The sequence below is a fragment of the Hippopotamus amphibius genome, chromosome X, assembly GCF_030028045.1.
Source record: "Hippopotamus amphibius kiboko isolate mHipAmp2 chromosome X, mHipAmp2.hap2, whole genome shotgun sequence".
Lineage (NCBI taxonomy): Eukaryota > Metazoa > Chordata > Mammalia > Artiodactyla > Hippopotamidae > Hippopotamus > Hippopotamus amphibius.
In genome coordinates, this window is record NC_080203.1 from 19105699 (window position 1) to 19128721 (window position 23023).

General features: G+C 42.9%; 1 protein-coding gene across 3 annotated transcripts in view; it reads left to right on the plus strand.

Annotated features, from left to right (window-relative positions):
- The first annotated feature begins 11668 nt into the window (after positions 1-11668).
- The window catches only part of GPC3 (glypican 3), a 453743-nt gene continuing 442388 nt past the window's right edge, over positions 11669-23023 (plus strand). For 2 of the 3 annotated variants that reach the window (XM_057718110.1, XM_057718112.1), the window contains exon 1: positions 11693-12015. In XM_057718110.1, coding sequence (XP_057574093.1) covers positions 11841-12015 — 175 coding nt within the window. In that variant the 5' untranslated portion in view covers positions 11693-11840. Of the gene's footprint in view, positions 12016-23023 lie in introns of all 3 variants that reach the window. The other variant, XM_057718111.1, reaches the window with a different exon arrangement.

Genomic DNA, 23023 nt, shown 5'->3' on the forward strand with positions numbered 1-23023 from the left:
TGAAAGACTTCATCCTTCCAAAAGAAGGTGTCACCCTCTGGAGTGCTTGATGGACTGCTACCCTAACAGGTTTCCCCTTTATAAACAGAGTCCAGCCGCTTTGGCCTTATCTACTTGATTCCAAAATAGCTCGTCAATTTAATAGCATTCAGGTTGTTTATGCACACACAAGGCCCTTTGAAAATAACCCTTTTCATGTCGCCAAACGGGCATTTTGAAATCAACTAATTGGATGGTTGTCTGAATTCAACTTGTTGTTTTAAAAATAACCAGTTGTTCCACTGAATTACATTTTTTTACCCCCAAGCCAATTGGTGTGTGTAGACAGAGTTTGAGTCAATCCAGATGGCTGGCTGCATTTTTGACTTGAACTGACTGGATGTTTTGTGGTCAGATATATACAGCTCTTGATAGCCACTGGGGAAATGGAGTAGAAGGGAAGGAAGGTGTAGGAAAGTTAGGAGAAATTATATCAACAAAAGTTTCCATCTTGAGTGCTGTGGATCCAGACATTTTCTGCAATCAATCCTCCCTCCTCAACACACATGCACACGCACACGTGCACACACACACGTGCACACACACACACAGTTAAGAAAACAGAAATAAAGTAATAACATCCCTCCCAGCTGGCTCTGCTCACGGCTGTGGGTCTTTTCTTTCTTTCTCTCCATGAATTTCTTCACTGCTTGGGTGGCCCGTGAAGGGATTCTGGCAACTCAGCATCGTTGGTTCAGCTCCCTCTTAGGCTAACTTTTCCTTCCTGTGGGGAGCTCTCCATTGAGGGACTTAGTGCTTCTCTCAGTCTCTAAAAGCAAGGCAGGAGGAAGAGGGCTTCAGTCGGACCTGAACCCCCTAATTCCAAGCATGAGGCCTGACTCTGACCCATGGAACCACTTTTCCTGAGGGAAGCTGTGAATTTCCTGTAATGAATGTAACCAGTTCTCCCTACCCAGGCATTACTACTACATTTTGAGAGATCCTGAGGTTTGTATCATCTATGGTCTCCATAATTAGCTGTCAAATTCTGCTGGCATGAGGAAGTGCAATTCAGATGCTTTCAGAGGCTACTTCATTCGGACTTCATTTGATTTCTTCATTTACCTTACAGATAACATGATGAAAGTAGAACGGAGACAAATTTCCCTGAACCATCTTAGGTTTTTCACTTACAAGGAAGAAAAGGTTCTCCAAACATTTAAAATCAAACTGCAGGGACTTCCCTGGGGGTCCAGTGGGTAAGACTCCGCACTCCCAATGCAGGGGGCCTGGGTTTGATCCCTGGTCGGGGAACTCGATCCCACATGCTTGACGCAACGAAGAGTCCACATGCTGCAACTAAGAATTCCACATGCCGAAACTAAGAAGTCTGCATGCCGAAACTAAAAGAAGATCCCATGTGCTGCAACTAAGACTTGGCGCAGCCAAAATAAATAAATACATAATTGAAAAATCAAACTGCAGGGGTGATTTTCAAAATGTCTTCCAATTTTTTTTCACAAATTTTGAGTGAATTATATGATACAAACTCACTTTTCTACTGCCAACTTTGTACCTTTTCTATCTTGTGCAAAGGTCATTGTTTGCAGTGAATCAAAGAGCATAAGAAATATTCTGTCTGAAACCTGGCCTGTTGTCCCCAACTTTTCTCTCTCATCTAGTAAATCCCAAATCGGCATGTTTTTCATAACATGTCATTTTTCATGCCTGGCTCTTTAAGGTGAGTATTGATTCCCATGAGGCTTTCAAAGACATCTGGATAACATTCCAAAGTTTTTGCCTATGACATTTGGGTTTTAAACCACTGCCACATGGCTTCTTGGGATTTTTTAGTTTGGGAGGCGTTGGAGGTATGTGGCTTGGGTTATGGTCCTGTCTTCCTTGCTGACCTGCTAGGTGACCTTGGGAACATCACTTTACGCTCTGAATCTCGGATGTTTTCTCCTCGATGTTATGGGGGTAATAATATTTGCATGCCTGGTCTATCTCAGAGGGCTGTTGGGAAGAACCATCCAAATAAGGTATGGGGAAGCCCTCTGTAAGAAGAATGAAATCTTAAACAAATGTAAGAGATTCTAAAAGGAGACAGTTTAACTGGGATTGTTAGGTAGTCCTGAAAACTTGGTCCTTCCTTCTCAGATCAAGAGGTTTGTTGTCAAATCACAAAATTGCACCGTGTGTTACCATCACTTTAATTCCCGTGTGTTGGATTTACACATCCCCAAAGATCGAATTCTAAGGAAAAATGATATGAATGGGTATATTGTCTCAGTTTTGAGAATCCATAGTAATATTAACATAGGGAAAAGGAAACTTGGAAGGCTTAAAATTTTTTTTTAGTATTAATGACACTATGAATGTGTTAAAGTAATCAGTAATATTACAAGTTCTGTTTGCAGCAAAGCTAAAGTGAGAGAGAACTTCTCCCTGGATTTCAGTCACAGCCGCTTCAGTTGTGGACACAACTGCTTATAGAAAGATATAAGCAGTTGTGTTCTTCTCATTTTAGAGTCAAGAACTATCTGTGAAAATATACAAAAGGACAGTGGGCAAATCCGTCCTTCATTCTTTGATGTTTCTGTTTAACTGTCTCAGTGTTTCCCATCCTTGAGTAGTGTAGGGGCATCTGATAAACCGCAGATGATTTAGAAGCACACAGAATACTGCTTTGTATTATCATCTTATCTAGCTGCTTGCATGTGATTAAATGACCTTTTTGCCATCGGAGCAGTTATTGCCAAGGAAGATGAACTTTCTCTTCCATCTGTGGGGTCAATGTTGTTCCTCCACATGCAGATTATCAGCCAAGAGACTGGCATTGTTTCTGGTTGTCAGGATATCATCTGCCTTTTTCCTCTGAAGAAGAGTCACTTCATCGCCCAGTATCAAGCAGAAAAGAAGAAAAGTATATACAGCCTATTTCCATACAATGGTAAATTACAAATGGCATGAGTGTATATGAGTACAACTGTGAAGTTTAAAACTGGGATAGATCTGGCTGCAAGCTCAAGTTTGAAAACTTTTTTTCAGAAGTGAATTTGAGCTCCTGTAGTTACATCCAGGAAATATGAGCCATTACTAAGGCTGGGAATTGAGGGTAAGGCCAGAAAAAAGGTCTGGAAATGTAATTGTAATTGCGGAGACCAAACGACAGAGGTTAAGCCCTGGGAAATGGAAAGGCAAATCGGTGTCTGAGAATTCCTGGGCCTGTGGCAGGTCTCTTGCTGGACTCTGGCCATCACTGAACACTCTCATACCCTCCACGTGGACCTGTTTTAAGGGAGGCTGAAGGAGGACTGAGCTGGAGCCAAGATTGTGAAGTTAAAGGAGACCCTCTGAGAGCATATGCCCCCTTCGAACTCATGAATCATGTAAAACCTTGATAATCTGGCATTCTCAATGCTGGCATCATGGTAAACCTGGCAATGAACTCACAACTGAAAATGCCCGCTCACTCTGGTGGTTAAAAACAAACCTGGATAAGGGCCAAGGGGGCAAAAATTTTGCCCTCATCACTATATTGTCAGTGCTTAGAACATAGTGACTGTGTTCTATAAACGTTGGTAACAAAAAAATTAATTAATGTTTACTACAAACAAACAAACCTGGCTTTGATGGCCTTTAAAAGAGATAGCCTTACGGTTCATAGGATAATGTGAATACCTACAATGTGCCGGAAGCTTTACCTGTTTTATCTCTAGTCTCTCAAAGACCTTACAAGGTTATATTTTTCCTAGCATACAGAGAAGCTGAAAGAATATTATAGTGGACACTAGTATTCTGACTACCTATATTCTACAGTTAGCATTGTATTATACTTGTATTATCACATGGATCTATCTAGTCATCCATTTATCAACTGAGGTTAAGTTTTTAATCCTCATTTTGTAAGTGATTCTGAGCCAGGTAAGGCGGCTTGTCCAAGGTCCCCCAGCTAGTAAGTAATAGAGCTGGAATTTGGACTTGGGACTATCGAACTATGCAACCTATGCCCTTTCCACCACGCTGCGCGGACTCTTGTGATCACTGTGTTGCAACATAGGTTAAAACAAGTAAACTGGAGAGTGGGCTGAAATCGACTGAGAGGTTGAAGTTACTAGTGCTGAAGTCAAAGGAACATCCTAACAGGGCTAATTTAGCCTTTGACTCCAGAATTATAATTTGTAAAAAGCAGACTAATGCAGGAGGGCAAGAATCTATACATTCTATATCGTATGTTAAAGAGGAAGGGACACATCATTACAGGGGGATTCTTGTTGTTTTTAAGAAAGCAAATTTCATGATGTGTAGTAGGCCCAGTACAGACTCAGTTCACTGTCACACCATTTCTGTAGATTCAAAGCATAGTACAAAAATTGAATATAACAGAGCATCAAGAATAGATTAGATTTCATATACTTTTTTTACTAAGGCAGGGAAATATGTGATACGTTTCAGAAAGATTTCCATAGAAAGGATTGGCACAGGTTTTCATCAGAGAAAAAGTTAATAATAAACACTCTTAAAAGTTTATTACCATAATTTCCAAACAATATAAAAATTTGTTAGACCCCCCCCATACACTGAGATTTAGATAAACATAGTCTCTTACCTTTAGTACTTTACAATCTAAAGAGTCAACATCAAAGCCTCAGTTATTTAAAAACTTTAACAACTTACAAAAGTCTCTGATTTAGATTTTTGGAGATAAAGAAAATACAAAAGAAGTATGTCTGTTTATATCTCCACTCTTGGAATATTGCTTATGGCAAGCGTTACTGTGATGCTCATTAGGAAAAAAATTAGATTTTACATGCTGCACACAGTACTTTGATTAAGAAGTTCACTGATTGAGTCAACAAATATTTCTTGAGAATCTCCTATGGAGTCATTTCTGAGGTCTGTTTTGTGATGGATGCATTCAGCCATTCATTCAATAAACACGTATTGAGGGCCCACTATGCGTTCTAGGCACTGCTCGAGATTCTGGAAAGTATAAGAACCCTTCCCTCAAGGAGTTCACAATCATAGAAACACAGCCTGTCAGAGAGCATGTAGTCCATCATCCTCAATTAACAGTTTAGGAGGCTGCGGTTCAGAAATGTTAAGCTACTGACTCAGGGTCACAATGCTCAGAGTGGCAGAACAAGAACTAGAAACCAGCTCTTTTGACTGCTGGTCCTCTGCTCTTTCGATTATTCCAATCTATTTGGGAAGACAGGGTACTCCCACATGAAAACAACTTCAGAACAATACCAGACAAAAAGCTGCTAACAAACCATATGGCATTAACCATAAGTTTAACAGCAGTTAGGGAATGACTGGAGACATCCAACAGAGCTTAAATCTTCTGAGTAATGACATGCAATTTATTTATGGCAGGGGAGACTTGCTATACTTCTAACATGTTATAAGAATGAATGAGATGAAGGCATTCCAAGGAAGCAGTACTTCCCTCTGGATCTTATCATCTTGCTTTGTTTTGGTATGTTTGCTATGTTTTGGTACACAGGCTAGCATCTCCTTCATTTACAACAGAAAACATGACATAAATTAGGGGGGAAAATAATGGATAAAATAAAACACAAAGGTTGTGGAGTTCAACCTCCATTCTATAATTTACACCAAGTTCTACTGAGATGCAGAATCTCATGCAAACCATATTTACTGTCTTCTGAGTATTGCTTACATAAGAGTGAGCCACAGAAGAAGAGTGTTCCTGTGGGATAATTTTTTTGCGATGGAGAAATCTTTTAGTTAGATGTTTATCCTCAAATGGGCTACCTATTATTGGAAAGTTTTTATGCCTTGTGATTTTAATAGGAACTCTCTATCATTAGGGAATGTGGGAGTTTATTTTTGTAAAGAAAAGCATTTCAGGGCTTTTATTTAAAAGCATTTACTCAGTGACTACCATGGGCCAAAGCACCATGCACATACTTAGTGTAATGCTTCTCAAACAGTCTGTAGTGAAGGATCAATTTACTTGATCTTATTCTTCTTTTCTGATATTAATATGAACTCCTGTTCATCTAAAGCTCACAAGTTACAGTAGAGACAAAAAGTAAACATACATTTGCTACCCAATGAGGCAAATGTAGTGGTCACCCCGGGTGTTGGTACAGCAAGTATAGCAGACTCTGGGCTTGGTTGGTAAGTTATGGAACGGTCTGGTACTGCTCTTCCCCTCCTTTGGCTGCAGGTCCCAACCATACTGCCTCTCAAGAACACAGTTCCTAATGGATAGACTTTACAGTAACTCTAGAGTTAGGGGTAGGGGTGAGGGTGGCCTTTTCTTATGAGATGCTACTGTTGAAATTCCCCAAGACTTAGGACTGTGGGTAAGGCTTGGGAAGTGGGATGGACGAGGCGCTGAAAGTATGAGTTGCTGTCTGTGGTGGTGGCTGTTGACTTCCTCCCATATGTTGCTGGGAATTCAGGGAGTTGTGGGGATGGGAAGGACCTTGAGGGAAGCAAACATGGGAGAGGTCAACCGTCAGAGATCAACTATTGACCTACTGGGGACCCAGGTTCCAAAGCATAAAGACCCAGAAAAAAACTTAGTAAAATTACTTATAGCGTCTACACACCATACGTCAAAATAAATATACTACATTTTCTGAACCACAATAATTCAAATCAAAACAAAGTATTCATGAATTGCCATGTGGCACATAAAGCTGTGCCTCAGGCATCACCAGCCTTTAGATTTAAAGCTACCATCTTCTCAATCACCAAACTACAAACCCCTTAAATTTTAATAGAAAACCGACTATGCCATAGAGACAAAATGTTAGATATACGTATAGTATATCTGCCCAATCAAAAAAAGAAATCAATGGACTAGGGGGTATGAAGAATTATGTTAGGAATCTAGATCAATATCCCTTATACCAATGAAGATGGAATAGAATAATTTTTTATTTGCAGCAATCAACAGTGATGTCACAAATAAAAATCTCAATAGTTTTTTTTCCAAAGTCTTGAACTCTAACTTACAAGAACCTCAGTATATTTTGTGGATTTAGTGAGGGCAAAGCATAGTCGTGGTCTGGGGAGAGGCTATCCATCCACAACTCATAATGCAAGCATCTCAGCCGGGCCTATTAATTTTCCATACACACGGAGCCAAATTCTGCCTGGGATTATTATGCAATTTTCAAAATGGCTTTAAGTCTTTCAACTTACAAAGTTACCATTTACATTGCACTGGCCTGCTGGCTGGGATGAATGAATGAACACTCTTTCCCAAAGGACCATAATTCATTCTCTGATCATAGCTTATACGTTTGGGAAAATTGGGATCAGTGTGCCTGGCGCCTCCCCTCCCCTCCACCCCACAAAGGAGTCATACACTGCAAGAGAAGGAGACAAAGTGGCTGTGTGCCACAGAGTGCAGAGGTGTGGCCGGGGAGGTGTTGACTGTGAGCAGCACCAGTCTAACATATAAGCAACTGTCTACATGATGTGATTTCAGGTGTACCCAAAAGGCCTCATTGCCCCTCAGTTTAAACACTCCCTTCCCACTGGCAAATGCCTGGAATTCCACAGTTTTTAGAGCCCTGTTCCTTTGGTTTAAAGCTTTGATCCCTGTTTAAATACCCCTACCCCTGGGTGGGCAGCCCCATTGTATCCTATCAACCATCTACACTGGAAGCGGGTGGGTTTTAAAATTTCTTCTCAGAAAGCAGGTTTTGAGGGTGGTGTGAAGGCGAGAAGATACTGTGTACCTGAGGGGGATGGGGAGGGGAGAGCATCACCTGGAGGGCAAAGGGAACTGGGCCCAAGACGAGCTGCGTGTGTGTGTGTGTGTGTGTGTGTGGCCGTGTGCATGGCCATGTAGGAGCCCCTCCCTTGGCGGCAGCTGTTGAACACCCTTTCTTAACCCTCTCCCAGAAACCTTGATTTATGCTGCTTTTGGAGCCATGGAACCAGACTCTCCTCCCAGCTACAGCAAGATAATAGCTGCTGGCTACAGCTGGGAATTCTCGAATTCTTTCAAACTGGAGACTAGGAACGAAAGGTGAAGAAAAGTTCTTCTGGGCCTGCTGTGCTAGGTAGCCTTCCTCTGAGGCCCAAAGAGGAAAATGGGGCCCAACGGTGTTATCTAAATGCTTCCAACTGGGCCTGAAAGCAGAGCCATGAATTGTAGAAAGTGAACACTGGCTCAATCAGCACATCCTTTTGTGTTTCTAGACTGATTGTTTCTCTTTGTCTCTTCTAGCTGAAGAGTAAGGATGAGTCATTGGCCTGACTTATAATATGAGGAAGGGAGCCTTGAAGTAAGAGGGTTGTTTATGTAAAAGAGAAAAAGAAAACCCAATCTTAATTCAGAGTCACCCATCTCGGCAGTATATAGCATGTAAACCAACAGATTTGACACTTTGGTAAAGGAACTGGATTTTGTCAGTAAAATTCCACACACTCAGTAGACAGAATGGACAGCTGTCCACAGTGTCCCTGCAGGCTTTCCTGACCAAAAGCCTATTCTTCAGTGCCTATTTCAGTGCCTGAAATTCCACTGTTAGAGTTATAGCTTGCGGGCCGGAAGGCTAGAAAGTTTTTGAGAGTCACTTATAAAAAAATGCAGCCACTCCTTAAGCCTAGCAAGTTTTATTCACTCCTACCTTAGGTTGGCTTAAAACCCTCAAGTAGCTGCTTGGAGGGGGAGCAGAAGCTTTAAGGCCAAAGAAATATTTCCCAAAACCTTGGGGTCATTTTGCTTATGACCTAAGTCCACATCCTAGTCTTTAACATACTGCTGCACAAGTTTTGCTATATCCTCATATTCTCAATACTATTTAATATTTTTTAAGCCAGCTTATATTTTTATTGAAGTAAATTTATCACAGTACTGTCTACTTAGCTTTGTCCTAATGAAATCATGGGTTGGATGCACTACTATGTATATACATACATTTCTGATCCACATTACAACAAATATTTATTTTAAAAGAAACCCCAAAACTTCACTGGCCCACATAATACCAGGAATTCACACACTTCCCTTTAGGAAGCCCTGCTCTGGCTCATACAAAGTGTGTTAGATATAAAAGTATATAGTAAAAATAAGTCGTAGTCCCTCTTTTCAAGGTACTCAATACCCAGTAGTTGAAAACAACTGTTGCCTTTGTAGTTAGTTGCATGAGCTCTGGAAGATCATGAATTTATGGGAGGTCATGTCTTCCTCTGCGAGGTCATGAAATTCAATCAATGCTTGCCTTCCAATCTGCCCTTTGGTCACAGGGCTCCACAGGTGGAACATATCAAACTCACCAGCCAAATTATGACTCTTAATTGGTGTTTCTTTTAAAGTGGATATGTCATTTGTCAAATGTTCAATGCAGGCGCAGGCCTAGCCCCAGGCAAAATTATGAAGTAGGAGAAGAATGCCAGATACATAGGCCGCACTCAAATGTTTGTTGAAAAAAGAATGAATGAGCCCTCCGTCCTTGAATCTCTCTCTCCCAACCCCCACATCCACTAGGTGCCTTTTAAATTCTATCTCCTAAATATCTCCAGTAGTTTTTGCCCTTTCCAAGTCTCCTCTGCCACAGGACTTTATCATTTCTTGTCTGGATTATTTTCAACTTGCTTCCAATCCTCTTCCTTTTCCAAGGTATTTTCCACAGTGTTGCTGGAGAGATCTTTTCATAGGGCAAATAAGATCATGTCACTCCTCTGCTTAGAGCTTCCTTAAGTGGTTCCCCAGGCTCCTTTGCATGATTTGGGGATTCTGCATCATCTGACCCTTGCTTATCTCTGCTGCTTTAGCTCTTCTAACTCCCCAGCCTGAAACCATTACTTGCACCGCCCACCATCCAACTGGGCCATGCCAGGCTCTCTCCTGTCAGAATCTTTGTTCATGTTGCTTCTTTTCCCTTGGCACCCTTCCTCTCATCTTCTTTTCTCACCTCAACTCCTACTGGTCTTTCAAGCCTGAGTATAGGGCATCACCTCTTCTGGGAAGCTCTCTGTGACTTGCCTTCTCACCCCTTAGAACTCTGCATTTGCGTCTGTGTTAGCACTTACCACATGCTGTGTTAACATTTTTCTGTTGGTTGTCTTTTCTACAAGACCTATAGGTCTTTGGGGTCAGGTACCACAGGTCAATCTTTGTGTCCCATTGTCTGTTTGTATCTCACAGTGTCTGGCACGTAGCAGCAGTTCAAATATTTGTTATTGAATGAATGAATGAATGAATGAGCTCCTGGGCCACCTGCCTTTCCTTTGCCTTTCTTCTCAGCCCACAAGTTCTGGCACATGCTGGCCTGGCATTCGCTGAAGAATTCCTGGGGTGGAGGCCCTTCCCTTCCCTTCCCTTCCCTTCCCTTCCCTTCCCTTCCCTTCCCTTCCCTTCCCTCCCCTCCCCTCCCCTCCCCTCCCCTCCCCTCCCCTCCCCTTCCTTTCCCTATCTAAACGTGCTTTTACCTAGGTCAGAGACAACAGGATCAGATGATAAACTAATTCACACTGAGGCGTTAAATCATCTCATTATACAGATACTTATTGAGTTCCTACTATGTGCCAGACATTGTGCTAAGGTGTGTGTGGGAGTCATTAGAAAGAATATGAGAGTTAAAGATCCCTATTTAGGAGCATATGGGTAATGACTAAACGCATTCCTCCTCTGAGAGGTATTTGATTTTCAAAGAACTGGATTTCAAATGATGAAATTTAAGCAGGAGAGGTGGGGGTTGGGGTCTAGGAGACCTCTCAAACAGGCTAGCTCTGGCTCACTGAATTTGCTGTGTGAAACAATTTTCTAATGAGTTAGGCTCACTTTAAGCCCCAGGTTGTCTTGTTGTCACCAGTTACGCTTTACTTCATGAAGGGTCATCAGGGGCTACCTTACAGCGGACAGGTTCTTTTAACATCCTGGGATCAGGTGCCTTCTCTGACTTTGTGTGGTTCTATTAAATTATACCTAGTAAGCCCCACGGGCTGTCAGACTTTTTAGGTACAGTATTCAAAGATGAGGCAGGCTGTGAGCCTCCCGTCCCCCTCCGCCAGCGGTCCCCAGCTGCCCTTGAATGTGACTCTTTGTGGGGTGGGTTTGCGAACCCGGCTAGAGCTGCATTGGGAAAACGGTTCGAGGGAAGCCCCTCAGAGAACAGGAAGAGGAGGTGGATGTTGTGCGGAGGAGGAAAACCTCTTGTGAGGCTCCGGTGGCCAGAGATGAGCCGGACCGGGCTGGGAAGAGGGGTACCTAAGCCAGGGACCCCACGCACCTCAAGGAAGGATGGACAGGTTGCAAAAATCCTAAAGGGAAAAGCCCTCTCGGCTGTAGGCCAATGAGCGGCGGGAAGGAGGAGTGAGGCTGGGGAACTTCTCCCAGAGCCAGTCAGAGGGGACGGCTGCTGGGAAGCCAATCAGCGCGCCCGAGCCTGCAGCCCCTCTGCAGTAGTTATGCCAGAGCTCTCTGTGTAGAGCGGCGGCGAGCTGGCAGCTGGGCTGGGGGTCCAGGAGCCACCGCACGCGCCTCCGCGTCCGCCTCTCGCGCCGCTGCAGCCCGGTCCCCGCGCCGCGGTGCCCCAGGCGGCCCCGCAGCCCCGCGCCCCGTGCCCGCAGGCTCGCCGCGCGGCCGCCGCCGCCGCCCCCCAGCCGCGCCGTTCGCCTCGCCCCGCCCCGCCCGGTCCCTCCTCGCCCCGCCCCAACCCGGTCAGCCCCGCCCCGCCCCGAGCTGCCGAGCCGTTCCCGCCCTCGCCCAGCGCCCAGGTAGCTGCGAGGAAACTTTTGCAGCGGCTGGGTAGCGGCACGTCTCCCGCTGCTTAGGGCCACTGCCAGCCTTGCCGAGTCTTGGGACCGCTCTGGCCCCCGCTGCCACTCTCCCGCTCTCTCCTCGCTCCCCGCGAAGCAGGATGGTAGGGACCGTGCGCACCGCGTGCTTGGTGGTGGCGATGCTGCTCAGCTTGGACTGCCCCGGACAGGCGCAGCCCCCGCCGCCGCCACCGGACGCCACCTGTCACCAGGTCCGTTCCTTCTTCCAGAGACTGCAGCCGGGACTCAAGTGGGTGCCTGAAACCCCGGTGCCAGGTGAGGAGTCATCCCTCGCGCGTTCCCCGCGCCCGGCGGAGAGCCAAGGGGCGCATGGTGGCGGTAACCCGAGCGCACTAGCCCAGGGGAGCCGCGATCGTGAGCCCAGCGGCTGGGCACCTGGGAGTGGTCACCGTGCCCGGGCCCGGCCAGGTCTCCCGAGGCAGGGAAGAAGGGTATATGCGGACCGTGCCTGCATCTCCCAGGCTCGCTGGGCTGTCAGTGAAGGTGCGAGTGGGAGGAACGGCGAGCATGGCCTTCTAGCGAGCGCCCATTTTTGCGGGGAGGGCGGGAAGGCCGGAGCTGGTTCTCCCCGCCTCGGCGAACTGGCGCCCCACGTCCGAGCTGGTGCCTCGGGAATTTGCCACCCTCGCTCGCACGTGCATTCCAGAATTTCAGTCTTAGCTGGACCGCGACTCTGGCCATTCTTTCCCCAACCTGCCCTCATACCCTCCTTCCCGCAGCCTGGGTTCTCGAGGCTCGCGGGCCCAAGTGCAGGCAAAGTTGAGGACAGGTCTCCGAATCTGCAGTGGCAGGTAAAGACACGCGGAGGGAAACTTTTGAGTAGGAGGGTCTCCCAAATGAGGAGGACTGAGCCTTTTTCTTCAAAACAGCGTCTCTTCTCTAGGCTGGCAAAGTCGCTTCCAAAACCGTGCTGCTGGCCGGGAGAGCAGGAGTCCAAAGATGATTTAACTCCTCCCCTTCTCAAATTCATCTGCCTTCTTGACAGGCTGGACCCTGAAGGGGAGATGATTTTAGGTGGAGGAAAGTTTCTGAACGGTTGCCTTTTGTTCTGAACAATCGGATCGTGTTGTAAGGGCATATTTTAACCTTCCCTGAGCGCTGCCGCTGTCAACAGATGAATATTAATGGCCCTGTGTGATTGACTGTCCCACGGTTGGAGTCCTAAAAGCCTGCCTTAGAATCCAATTAGGACAAGTTGCTACACTGACAATGCAGGCAAGAAGAGTAGGCTTCAAACAGGTTAATTTATCAGAGGTGCGCTCTAAGAAACGGCTGGTTATATTCACAAACCGTAAGACGTTTATGGCCTCCAGGGTCTCTTCGCCACCCAGGCATCCAGCGAGGCGCACGTCCCACGCTTCTGAGGGATCGGGGAGCAGCCCTCGCCAAAACTTGGCTGGTGGCTCTCAACAAGTCAGGGAGGCGGGCCTGGTGGTTGGGCCAAGTTGTGAATGCGATGCGCGCCCTATGGGCGCTGCCGGCGAGCGTTCACTAGCGGGAGGTTACCTAGGCAGCCAGCGCGCCCTCAGCCTTTTCTTTAGGTGGATGAAAAGAGCCGAGCGAGCCTGCTGTTTAGTTGCAAAGGTAATTGGTCACCCTTTTTGGTGACTGAAATGCATTTGCGCATATGTTAAATATTGCTTTGCAGGATTTCTCTCTAAGGGAGGGTAGAACTACCTCTTCCACGAAGTGTTAATAACGTACCACGTGGGCGTGTGCAGGAGCTGTAAGGGACAACCTATGAATCAGTTCCACAGAGCTGAAACAGCAGGCGAATCTCTCTCCCCTCGAAGTGCCGTGGTAATTAGATTGGTAAAGGCCAGAGAACATGCTTTTGTTGATAATGTAAAAATTGGTCCTCACAGGATGAGCCCCCACAAGATGAATGGGTCCAGGGTTGGGGCTGGGGCCACATTGGGTGGTTTTGAAGCCAAGGAGTAAAGATTGTGCTTAAAAGAGGGAAAAACCAGAGGGAGTGCACAGACACTCATTTAGCAACCCCCCTCTACACAGACTCAAGCAGGGGCTCACCCTCCCTTGCCCTCCCCCAGCTCTCTGGCTGCCTGCCTCTCTGCAGCATCTGTGTAAAAGTATTGCGAGGGCCCACACACTGTGTATGAGATTTGGCCGGGGCTCCCTCCTTCCAAGCTCCCTTACTCCTGGCCTAAGGCTGGCCATATTACATATAGAGAACAGGGACTTGTAATGGAGATTTTTCACTTTCCTAAAGTATATCCCAAACTCTAAAGGAAAAAAAATCACGTTCCAAGGGTCTTTACCATATAAATCCAACACTCCCTACTTCACTTCTGTTTGACAAACATATGCCCTATTGGGCACCTTCTACATGGCAGGCACTGTTCTGACTCACCCTGGAGCAAAGCCAAATTTCAGATATAGTGATACCCACACAGCTACCATGTAGATTGGCTTTTCTGGGGCGGTACTGATTTTCAATACTTTGTCCTGGTATGAAACCATGTGTCCTGAATTTTAGTTGGGCAAATATGGTCACTGTAGACATGGAAAGCATGGTAAAAATCCTAATGTCCATGTGTGGAAAGAGCTCATCAGTATTTCAGAGAAGAGATGATAATGGCTGACTAAATACAATGGCAAGTGCACAATTTCAAAATGAATAAATGTGTGATATGCTGCTGTCGTTCAGTGGTTGGAAATTGAAAGAGAGCTGCAAATTATTTGATAGTTATGAACCATCGTGATGACGCTTGACTTTTTTTTTCCCCATCTATATTTTAAGCCATGTTCAGTTCACCCGCTCCACTGTATTAACTGCATTAAAGCTTTCTTTGTCCCAGGTAAAATGAGATTTGGTCACAGTAAGGAGAAATCCTCCAGAATGTCCTGTCTCACTTAGAGGGAGCACTTGGGATTGACTGCTAACTTCGGCCATTAGCAGAATTGGGTTAGAGTGGATAAGGTACATTTCTTATGCTAATATGGATGAGACTAAATGGCATTTGAAATCGGCCAGCCTAAAAAATAAATCACTGGTGCTGAAGGACTACACTAGACTTCCACAAAGCTGATCTAAAGCCTTACAATCTCATGTTCCCATTTCTTTTAGTGTTCAAAGGCACAGGATAGCAATTCTAAATAGCATGTCCCCCAAATCCATAGATGTCTTCTTACCCCAGTCTTTTTTTTTCCCCTAAGGATTTGTAACTTGGAAAGCACCACAGATGGAAACCAGGCACACAGAGTTAGCATTTGGCAGAAAAATCCATATAACTGACTTTCAGTGCAGCTCTTTCGCCCTTATTTAATTTAGAAAAATTCAGAAAAAAGCCAATGAGCTCATAAGTCTAGATGTTTATTTTGTTTTGCTTAACCTACCCACAGGCGCAATCAAGAATGGATACAATTTTAGGCAAGGAAAGTGAGCTAGTAATCAGACAATGATGTTTCCAATTGTCTCAAGGGAATGTTACAGAAGTCTGAAAAAAAATTCCTCTAAACAAAAATCAAGTGTAATTCACTTTATGAATGCCATACACCACTTTTGTGGGGGTGGTGGTAAAGAGGAGGGATGGGGATGAGAAAATCAAACAAACCATGGTAGTGTTGCAACTCCCCAAAGACTGAGGAATCTTGCCTTAGAGGGCCTTGGAAAGTGCAAGAAGCAATCCAGAAGGCCAACTGCCCGTATGGGTAAAAGGCAGCCTTGAAGAGCCAAAATCGACTTGGAATTTCTCAAAATAGATGAAACAACATAAAAATAAAAATCAGTGTTCTCCAAAAAAAGAGGGAGTATGGTGTTTTTTGTTGTTGTTGTTGTTTTAAAGTTTGAGAGCTATCAGCCTCATTTGGGTTGCCAGCTGTGTTAGTTTGAAGCAGCGGTCCTAAAGTTGGGAGGGAGAATAAGTGAGGTGTGGAAGGGGTTTCTCTCCTCTGAGATTGCACTAGACATTTGAGTGAGCAAGTGATTTGTTACTTTGAAAAAGTTGTATTACCATGTGCTAACTTGGAATGGTTTGGCGAACTCTCTCAAATGTGGTCTGAATATGTTTATTACACTAATCCTGATGATTGGTACTGAGATGTACTTAGAGGGAAGCGTCAATCTGATTGAGATTAGCTGATGATCAGTGGAGCACCTTGGCCTGAAAGGAGTCTCAGACTGCGTGCTCCTTGGCACGCTCTGTGTTAGGTGTTGGGGGTGCCGAGAGGAGTAAGACATAGTCCCTTTTGTCAAGGCGCTCACAGTCTAGTGGGGGAGCACACAAGTAAACAGGCTTCTCAGGAAACTTGTAGGATTAAATAGGGTGAAAAGGGCTAGAAAATACCTCCAGGAAATTGGCTGAAATGGTCACAATAGCTAGCCCGCGCAAGGGAAAAGAACTGATGAGATGAAGTGGGAGACAGGGAGAAGTCGCTTAATAGGGCCGCCATCTTAAAAAGAGTTTTCTTAATTCTTGGAGCGAATTCTGTTTGGAAGCATTAGGAAATATAGGCATAAGAAGATTTCGATGGATGCTAGGTGACACAGATGCTGTCAGTTTTGCAGTGTGGTTTCTTTCTTACGGGCTGGTAGGTTGTATCCAATATTTTGATGCAATATTTTTGAGCATTCTGCTGCTTCCATCTTTAGAGTTGCAATGTTTGCTGTTCACTGTAGCCTAGAAAAAGGCTGCTTATTACCAACCTGGGAGAAAAGAGGTCTGGATTTGTCTGCTATGAGACAGGACAGAAAATGTTTTCTCCTTAAATGGCAGCTATCAATAGGACCACGCCAACTGTAGTGTTTGATGCATATACAAAAGCATGGGTCTTAAGAGGTATCTTATTACTCATTTCTAAGAAAATTGAAGATAATCACTTATAACTTGTGCACACGATACATCATTTGGAAAGAATTTCACTGGGGATCATATTGCTCAACTGAAAAGTTCTGGCATGCTGAATTTGTACATTTTTCTGAATGCTTCCTTTTACTCTGATCTCTAGCTTTTTTCTGCATATGGTTATTTGTATGTTTTAGATTATAAGCTCCTTAAAGGGAAAGCACTGTATTTGATGCAGTGTTGAGCACAATGCTGAGTACCGTAGAGCATTTAATAAATAATTGATAAAAGAATTTCTAGATCGTTATGTATTCGTCTATGAATCTCTCAAATAATTTCTTAAGCCATATGTCATCTTACTTAAAAGTCTAAGTCCAAATTTTTATGAGACATTATTGGGGTATGTGGACAAACTTCTCAAGCTGCATATATTTTGGCTGGAGACTGGTTCAGGCTTACCTCAGTTAGCTGGCGACTCTTACCATCAGGCAGGGCTTATTAATGTTGAGTACTCAGAGAGCAAATTGAAATTAGCAACATTGTTATGACTGGCTTAGTATCATTAAAGATCAACAATTATTATAGCACATAAATTGTAAGACATCTCTTAAATCAAACTCTCTTTGATTTAATGTCAGCTAGACCTTTCTCACTAATCTTGACATTACCATATTTGGGAGTTGAGCTGTAACACATGCACAGACCTGTTGAAGTACCTCGCAGGTTTCTGTAACCTGGGATCAGAATTTGTGCACAGGCTCAGTTCCAGAGATCATACCAGGAGCCAACATCTATTCAGCCCTAGCTGAGCTTCTAAGTGGGTTCGATGTTTTTGGTAATCTAGGGTCTAATGGAAAGTGTGGGCAGAAAAATCCCCCACTCATGTGCCCATATTTAGCAAATTGTCAGGCTTGAAACAGGATCCCCAGCACTCCATTAAGAAACAAGCATCAGAAAATAGAGTCCAAGTCATGGGCCCCAGACTGGCTTTAGAGACAGCATAAAGTAATGGGAATTTATCTTCTGAAACGTAATGACAGGAAGAATGCAATTCACAAAGCAACGTGAAGGTGAGCATATCAGCAGAGAAAATGTGCGTTTTGAAATGCTGTGTATGAGGGGAAAATGCTCACTGGAACGGTATGGTCTCACTTGAATACCTTGTCGAATATACAAAGTAAAGTATTCTCTTCTTCAGATTAGGCCCATTAAATATTAATTATCCAAGTGCTAATTATTAGAAATACTTGTTTGCCATTTTTAAACAAAAATGAATCCAGATTGATTAACGAAGAAGGCATTTTCACTTTTGCCTCTCTATGTGTGTAGCTACATAACGCCTAATTTGAGAGTTTATATTTTTTCTCATGAGTAAAAAGGAGTCAATGTTAGGACCAAAATGCATTGCTCGTGTTCCGAACAGTTAATTATGCCTAGTAGCTGAAATTGTATTTATATGCCAGATTAGTAAATCTACTAAGCTCTTTGAAGTATACTTAATAGGTTTATATTGATAAATAATTGATAGGAAGAGAGATAAAATACAAGTGAAAGTGGCAGTAAAAGGGGACAGAGAAGTTAACGCCATTATAAATGAAACCTCCACCCACTGTATTCCAACCATTCATCTGAAAGTTGAAAGAGGTACATTTCTCAGAAGTGATGATTTTGAGTGTATTCTGTATTTTTCAAAATTCCTACAATGAAGCATGCATTTATTTCTTATAAATTCAGCAAAATTTTAGAGTAGAATTTTAATTGGCCTTTTTGACTCTGCCTTTTGAATATAAGTTTATTACTGGAAAATTAGAAATCCTGATTATGGTATCTTTAAGGTACGTGTTTGTAATTATCTATATCTCCCTCCTGGATGGTGATCTCCTCAAAGTTATAGGGGTTGTATTTTATTTATCTTTGTATCCCCAGTGTCTAGCATAGTGCATAGTACAAATAATAGGTACTCAATAAATATTTGTAGGCTAAATGAATGAATGGAATTATAAATGTATTATAATCATAAAATTTCCATAAAACCAATATTTAAGTAGTTGATTCATTTTTACTAATATACTAAGGTTTCTTAAAAAATAACTACTTTTTCAGGTCAAAAATCCATTTGTTGTCTATTGGTAAGTGATAAAGGACATTGCTTTAATTCATTTGGCTGTACTATAACTCCCTGGAAAAAGTAGACTAGCCAAGTCTTACAAGAGGTAAGTAGTCTGTGCTTGTTTACAAGGCTGTTTTAAGTAGTTTAAAAATACATATATTTATGTATACATAAATGCATATATTTATCTTCACTTTACAGATCTGTGGTATTTAGTGGGAAAATAATGCAACTGGTGTCAGTTATAGAAACATACACTGAATGTATATGTTTTTCCTCAGTGTTTGGTGTTTCTTACCTATAACATCAAGCTTCATAAATGTGTATCTAAAAGAACATAATCCAAAGTGGATTTTCAGCCATGGGAATTTTATTGGAGTAGTATAAAGGGACTCATGAGAGTCCTCTTAATTTCTGTGTGCATTAGGGCATACTTTCAAAGTTGGCTAGCTAAGACCCATCGGGAGTTCTTTCAGATACAGGCCCAAGTAGGAAAGAGGGGAAAAGAGAAAGAGATGATGATCATTTAAAAATAACGTTAGGATTCTATTTGCACAGTTTCCTTCTTAATTATGGTTCTGTTCCCCTTCTCCCCCAAACTCTGCACACTGGTGCTTCCAGAATGTATCATGACATCCTGGGATTCTCCATTGCCCTTTGTCAAATTTTGGTTTGGATAATTGAAGCTGAGGAAAACATGGTGAAGAGAGGAAGAGTTAGGATGACAGATACAGAGAGTAGATTAAAAGCCCTCCTTCTGGTATACATCAGAAAGTTAACTGGCACATAACAGACTGCAAGGATTGGAAAACATTTGAATATGGAAATTAGCATGTGTGCAGAGATAATACTGAGATGTCCCAATTGCATTTGGTTCCCAGAATTAACCTTATTTGTACTTCTTACTTTGTATCCATGTTTTTTGAAGTCCATAGTTTATTCATAGCCTCTGACAGACCGTATGCTCATTGAATGTAGGAGCCACGTTTGATTGTCATGGTATCCTCTAGAGTGGCAAGTAGAGTGCCTTGTACAGTTATTAAAGGTTGGAATGAATTTAAGAATAAATACCTAAAGACATAGTCTAGAGGGCTTGATCACTGTCAGATGAGGTCCTAGAATGGCATATACCTAGAGAATGACTGATTCTCCAAATGCATCATTTTCTAAATTGATCTGCAGCGGAGACTGAGGAAGGGAGGTGGTAAAGTTGAAGCATATTTTTCTATTCTCTGTGGCCCTGGGAGCCTTGTTGCCCCTCTTTCAAAACTGAAGTTTGAGGAGGAAGTGACAAGTAGAGAGAGATTTTAGCAGCAGCTGTATCTAAATGTGGTTTTTGCATATGTTTTATATATATATTCATAGATTATATATGTATAAATATATATTTCTATTATTTTGATAGCAACAATTAATAATTATGTGTTATTTAAACTGTTTGAAAGTTGTGAATTGCTACTCTTAGCAGTGGGTGGTCTTTCACAATCATACCTTACATTTGTGTCGTGAAAGCTTTGCTTTTATATATCTTATGCACAAACAGTGCAACCACTCAGTGTCTGCACGTTCTGAGTTCCAAAGACCTGCTTGGTTCCAAACCACCCCCCCCCCACATATTTGTATACTCATACATATATGCAGATAAAATATCCCTACAACTCAGAGCTTGAGTAAACCTTTCTCAGTTGGATTGGCCCCAAATTGTTGCAGTGCTAATTGTCACTGATATCTTAGAGCTGCTGCTCATTTATCAAGTTCCATCATTTCCCTAAGTACAGAGATGTGATCCTTGCTACAGTAGTGGTGATTAACCCATACTGTGAATTTGGCTCATTTTGGAGAACTACTTCTAGCACTGTCTAGATTGCGTGTTGAGCTGCATAGAAATGAGACTGTGACCCAAGAGGCACTTTTCAAGTTAGGTTTCATGGAGTGAATTTATTGGGGAATCACGTATAACTGTTTTGGAAAACAGATGGAAATTCTCAGAAAATGAACCTACTAATAATGAACTTTATATGGTATCTCTGCACAAATATTTTAAAGTTTTTCATTCATTCTTTACTTCTACCAACATTTATTGGGCACTGATTCTATGCCAGTTACTGAGCTAGGAGCTGATGAATAAGATAAAACCACTGCTTAGGGAGGGACCCAGTAAAGAAAACCATGGATGTCAAGGCAGCGTGATGAGCTGGGTGCCCTGTGGGGATCTGGCTGCTGCTGAACTATGGAAGAGGGTGCCTAGTTGCCTTAAGTGGGCTGCCCTGTAAGGTATGTGCAAAGGTACAGAGTTAAGAGACAAAATGACACACTGTTGTATTGGAATAGTGTAGATCGTTTGGGGTACAGATTTGGGCCAAGTAGAGGAAGGATGAACAAGAAAAGTAGGTAGGAAATGCTGAGGAGTTTTGTTGAACTGTATCCAAGGGTGATGAGGAGCCATGAAAACGTTTTAAGAAGAGGAAATGCTATTCAGTGTGGTGGATAACTGGAGAGTGAGTGGTGGCAGGGAGTTTTCATAATGCAGGTGAAAAGGCAGGACAGTAAATAGCGGAATAAAAGATAAAGTTGAGAGAATAGAGGAAGTAGAGTAGGCATGACTTGGTGACTGGTTATGAGGACAGAAGGGAGAGTCTAGAACTTCTAGTTTTGCTGGGTGGTGGGGCGACAGCAGATAATAGGTGCTCCGTAAGTATTTGTTGAATACATGAGTGAAACATAGGAGGAACATATTTTTGAGGGGTAAAATGATAGCTTGATTTTGAACAGGTTGGGTTTGAGGGGTCTTTTGATCATTGAGGGAGAAATGCCTGGTAGGTAGTTGAGGTTATGTTTGGATCATAGAAGAGAGAACAGTCAGGGCTGAAGATACATATTTGGACATTATCAGCATGTAGATGGTAATTGAAAACTGGGGCAAGATGAGATCACTGGGAAAGAGTATATATACGCTTCTGGAGTTCAGGAGAAGCGTGGTTGGGACTCATCAGCATATAGGCTCAAGTTGGAAGTCATGGGTGTGGATGATATTTTCCAGGCTTTTGCATGTGACATGTCTTAGAATGTGTTTTGCCAACATCTGGTGATTAAAAAAAAAAAACTGCCAAAGACTTTAAGAACTCTTTTGATTAAAAGTATGAGTATATGTTGTCATAGTCCAAGATTTTGTAAATAAGATAATGTACTCCAACACACACACACACAGACACACACGCACACAGAGGCTTCTATGTAGAAAAATACATTAGAATCAAGGGATCAGATTTCTATTATTTTTGATAGCAATAATTAATAATTATGTGTGTCATTTAAACTGTTTGAAAGTCGTTGTTACTCTTAGCAGTGGGTGTTCTTTCACAGTCATACCTTACATTTATGTCGGGAAAGCCTTGTTTTTATATATCTTATGTGCAAACAATGCAGCCACTCATAAAGTGTCAGCAGCTTCTGAGTTCCACAGATCGGCTTGGTTCCAACATGGAGGCCCCTCCGGCTCTCCCCGTTTGGAGAAAGAAAGCTATAATAGTGTGTAGCTTTGGAGCTCTTGTCTCTATCCCATTTCAGACTGGGCAATGCTGGCTAGTCTTTGAAACATGTGATTCCAAGCGAATACTAGGAATACTTGTGTAATTGGGCTGATTTTTCCTTAAATGTCTATGGAGATGTGATTTTTTTTTTTTTTTGGTTGGTAGGGGGAGAATGTTGTATAATCTTCTGTTTCTCTGGCATAATGGTTTCTTTAATTTCCCTGTTGTTCATGAGGTTTCCTTCACCGGGGTATCTATTTTCATTCAACATAAGCTTGAAACTTCTTGTTCTTCAGTAGATTTTTTAAGGCTACTTTCAGGTTGATGGAATAGTTTGGAAAGGCCACAAGAGAAGAGCATGGAAACTATAATTTACTGAGTGCCTACTATGTATCAGTTGTTTTATATTTAATCTCTCATGTAATCTACACAGCAAAGCTGAAAGGTAGGTGGTGTCATCTCCATTTTACAGATGAAGAAATTGAGGCCCAGAAAGGTTTACTTTCCCAAAGGTTGTGTAAGTGGTGGAGCCAGGATTTGTTATACATCCAGATTTGTCTCACTCTATAGCTCATGCTCTTTCCGGTATACACATTGGATTATGAAGGGAAGGAATATGGTCTGGATATAAAGTCTTTGACTTAAATTCCCACACTCCTTTGACTTTTGTGATGTTGTGCATGCTGGGTTCCCCTCCTGCTTGTAAAGCTGATCCTGTCATTGCTTGTTTATGCTCTTCCTGCCACCCTTTCTTAGATGTAAGTGTTCCAGTTGTGTTTGTCCTTTGCCCTTTCTGTTCTCTCTTTGTTCATTCCCGC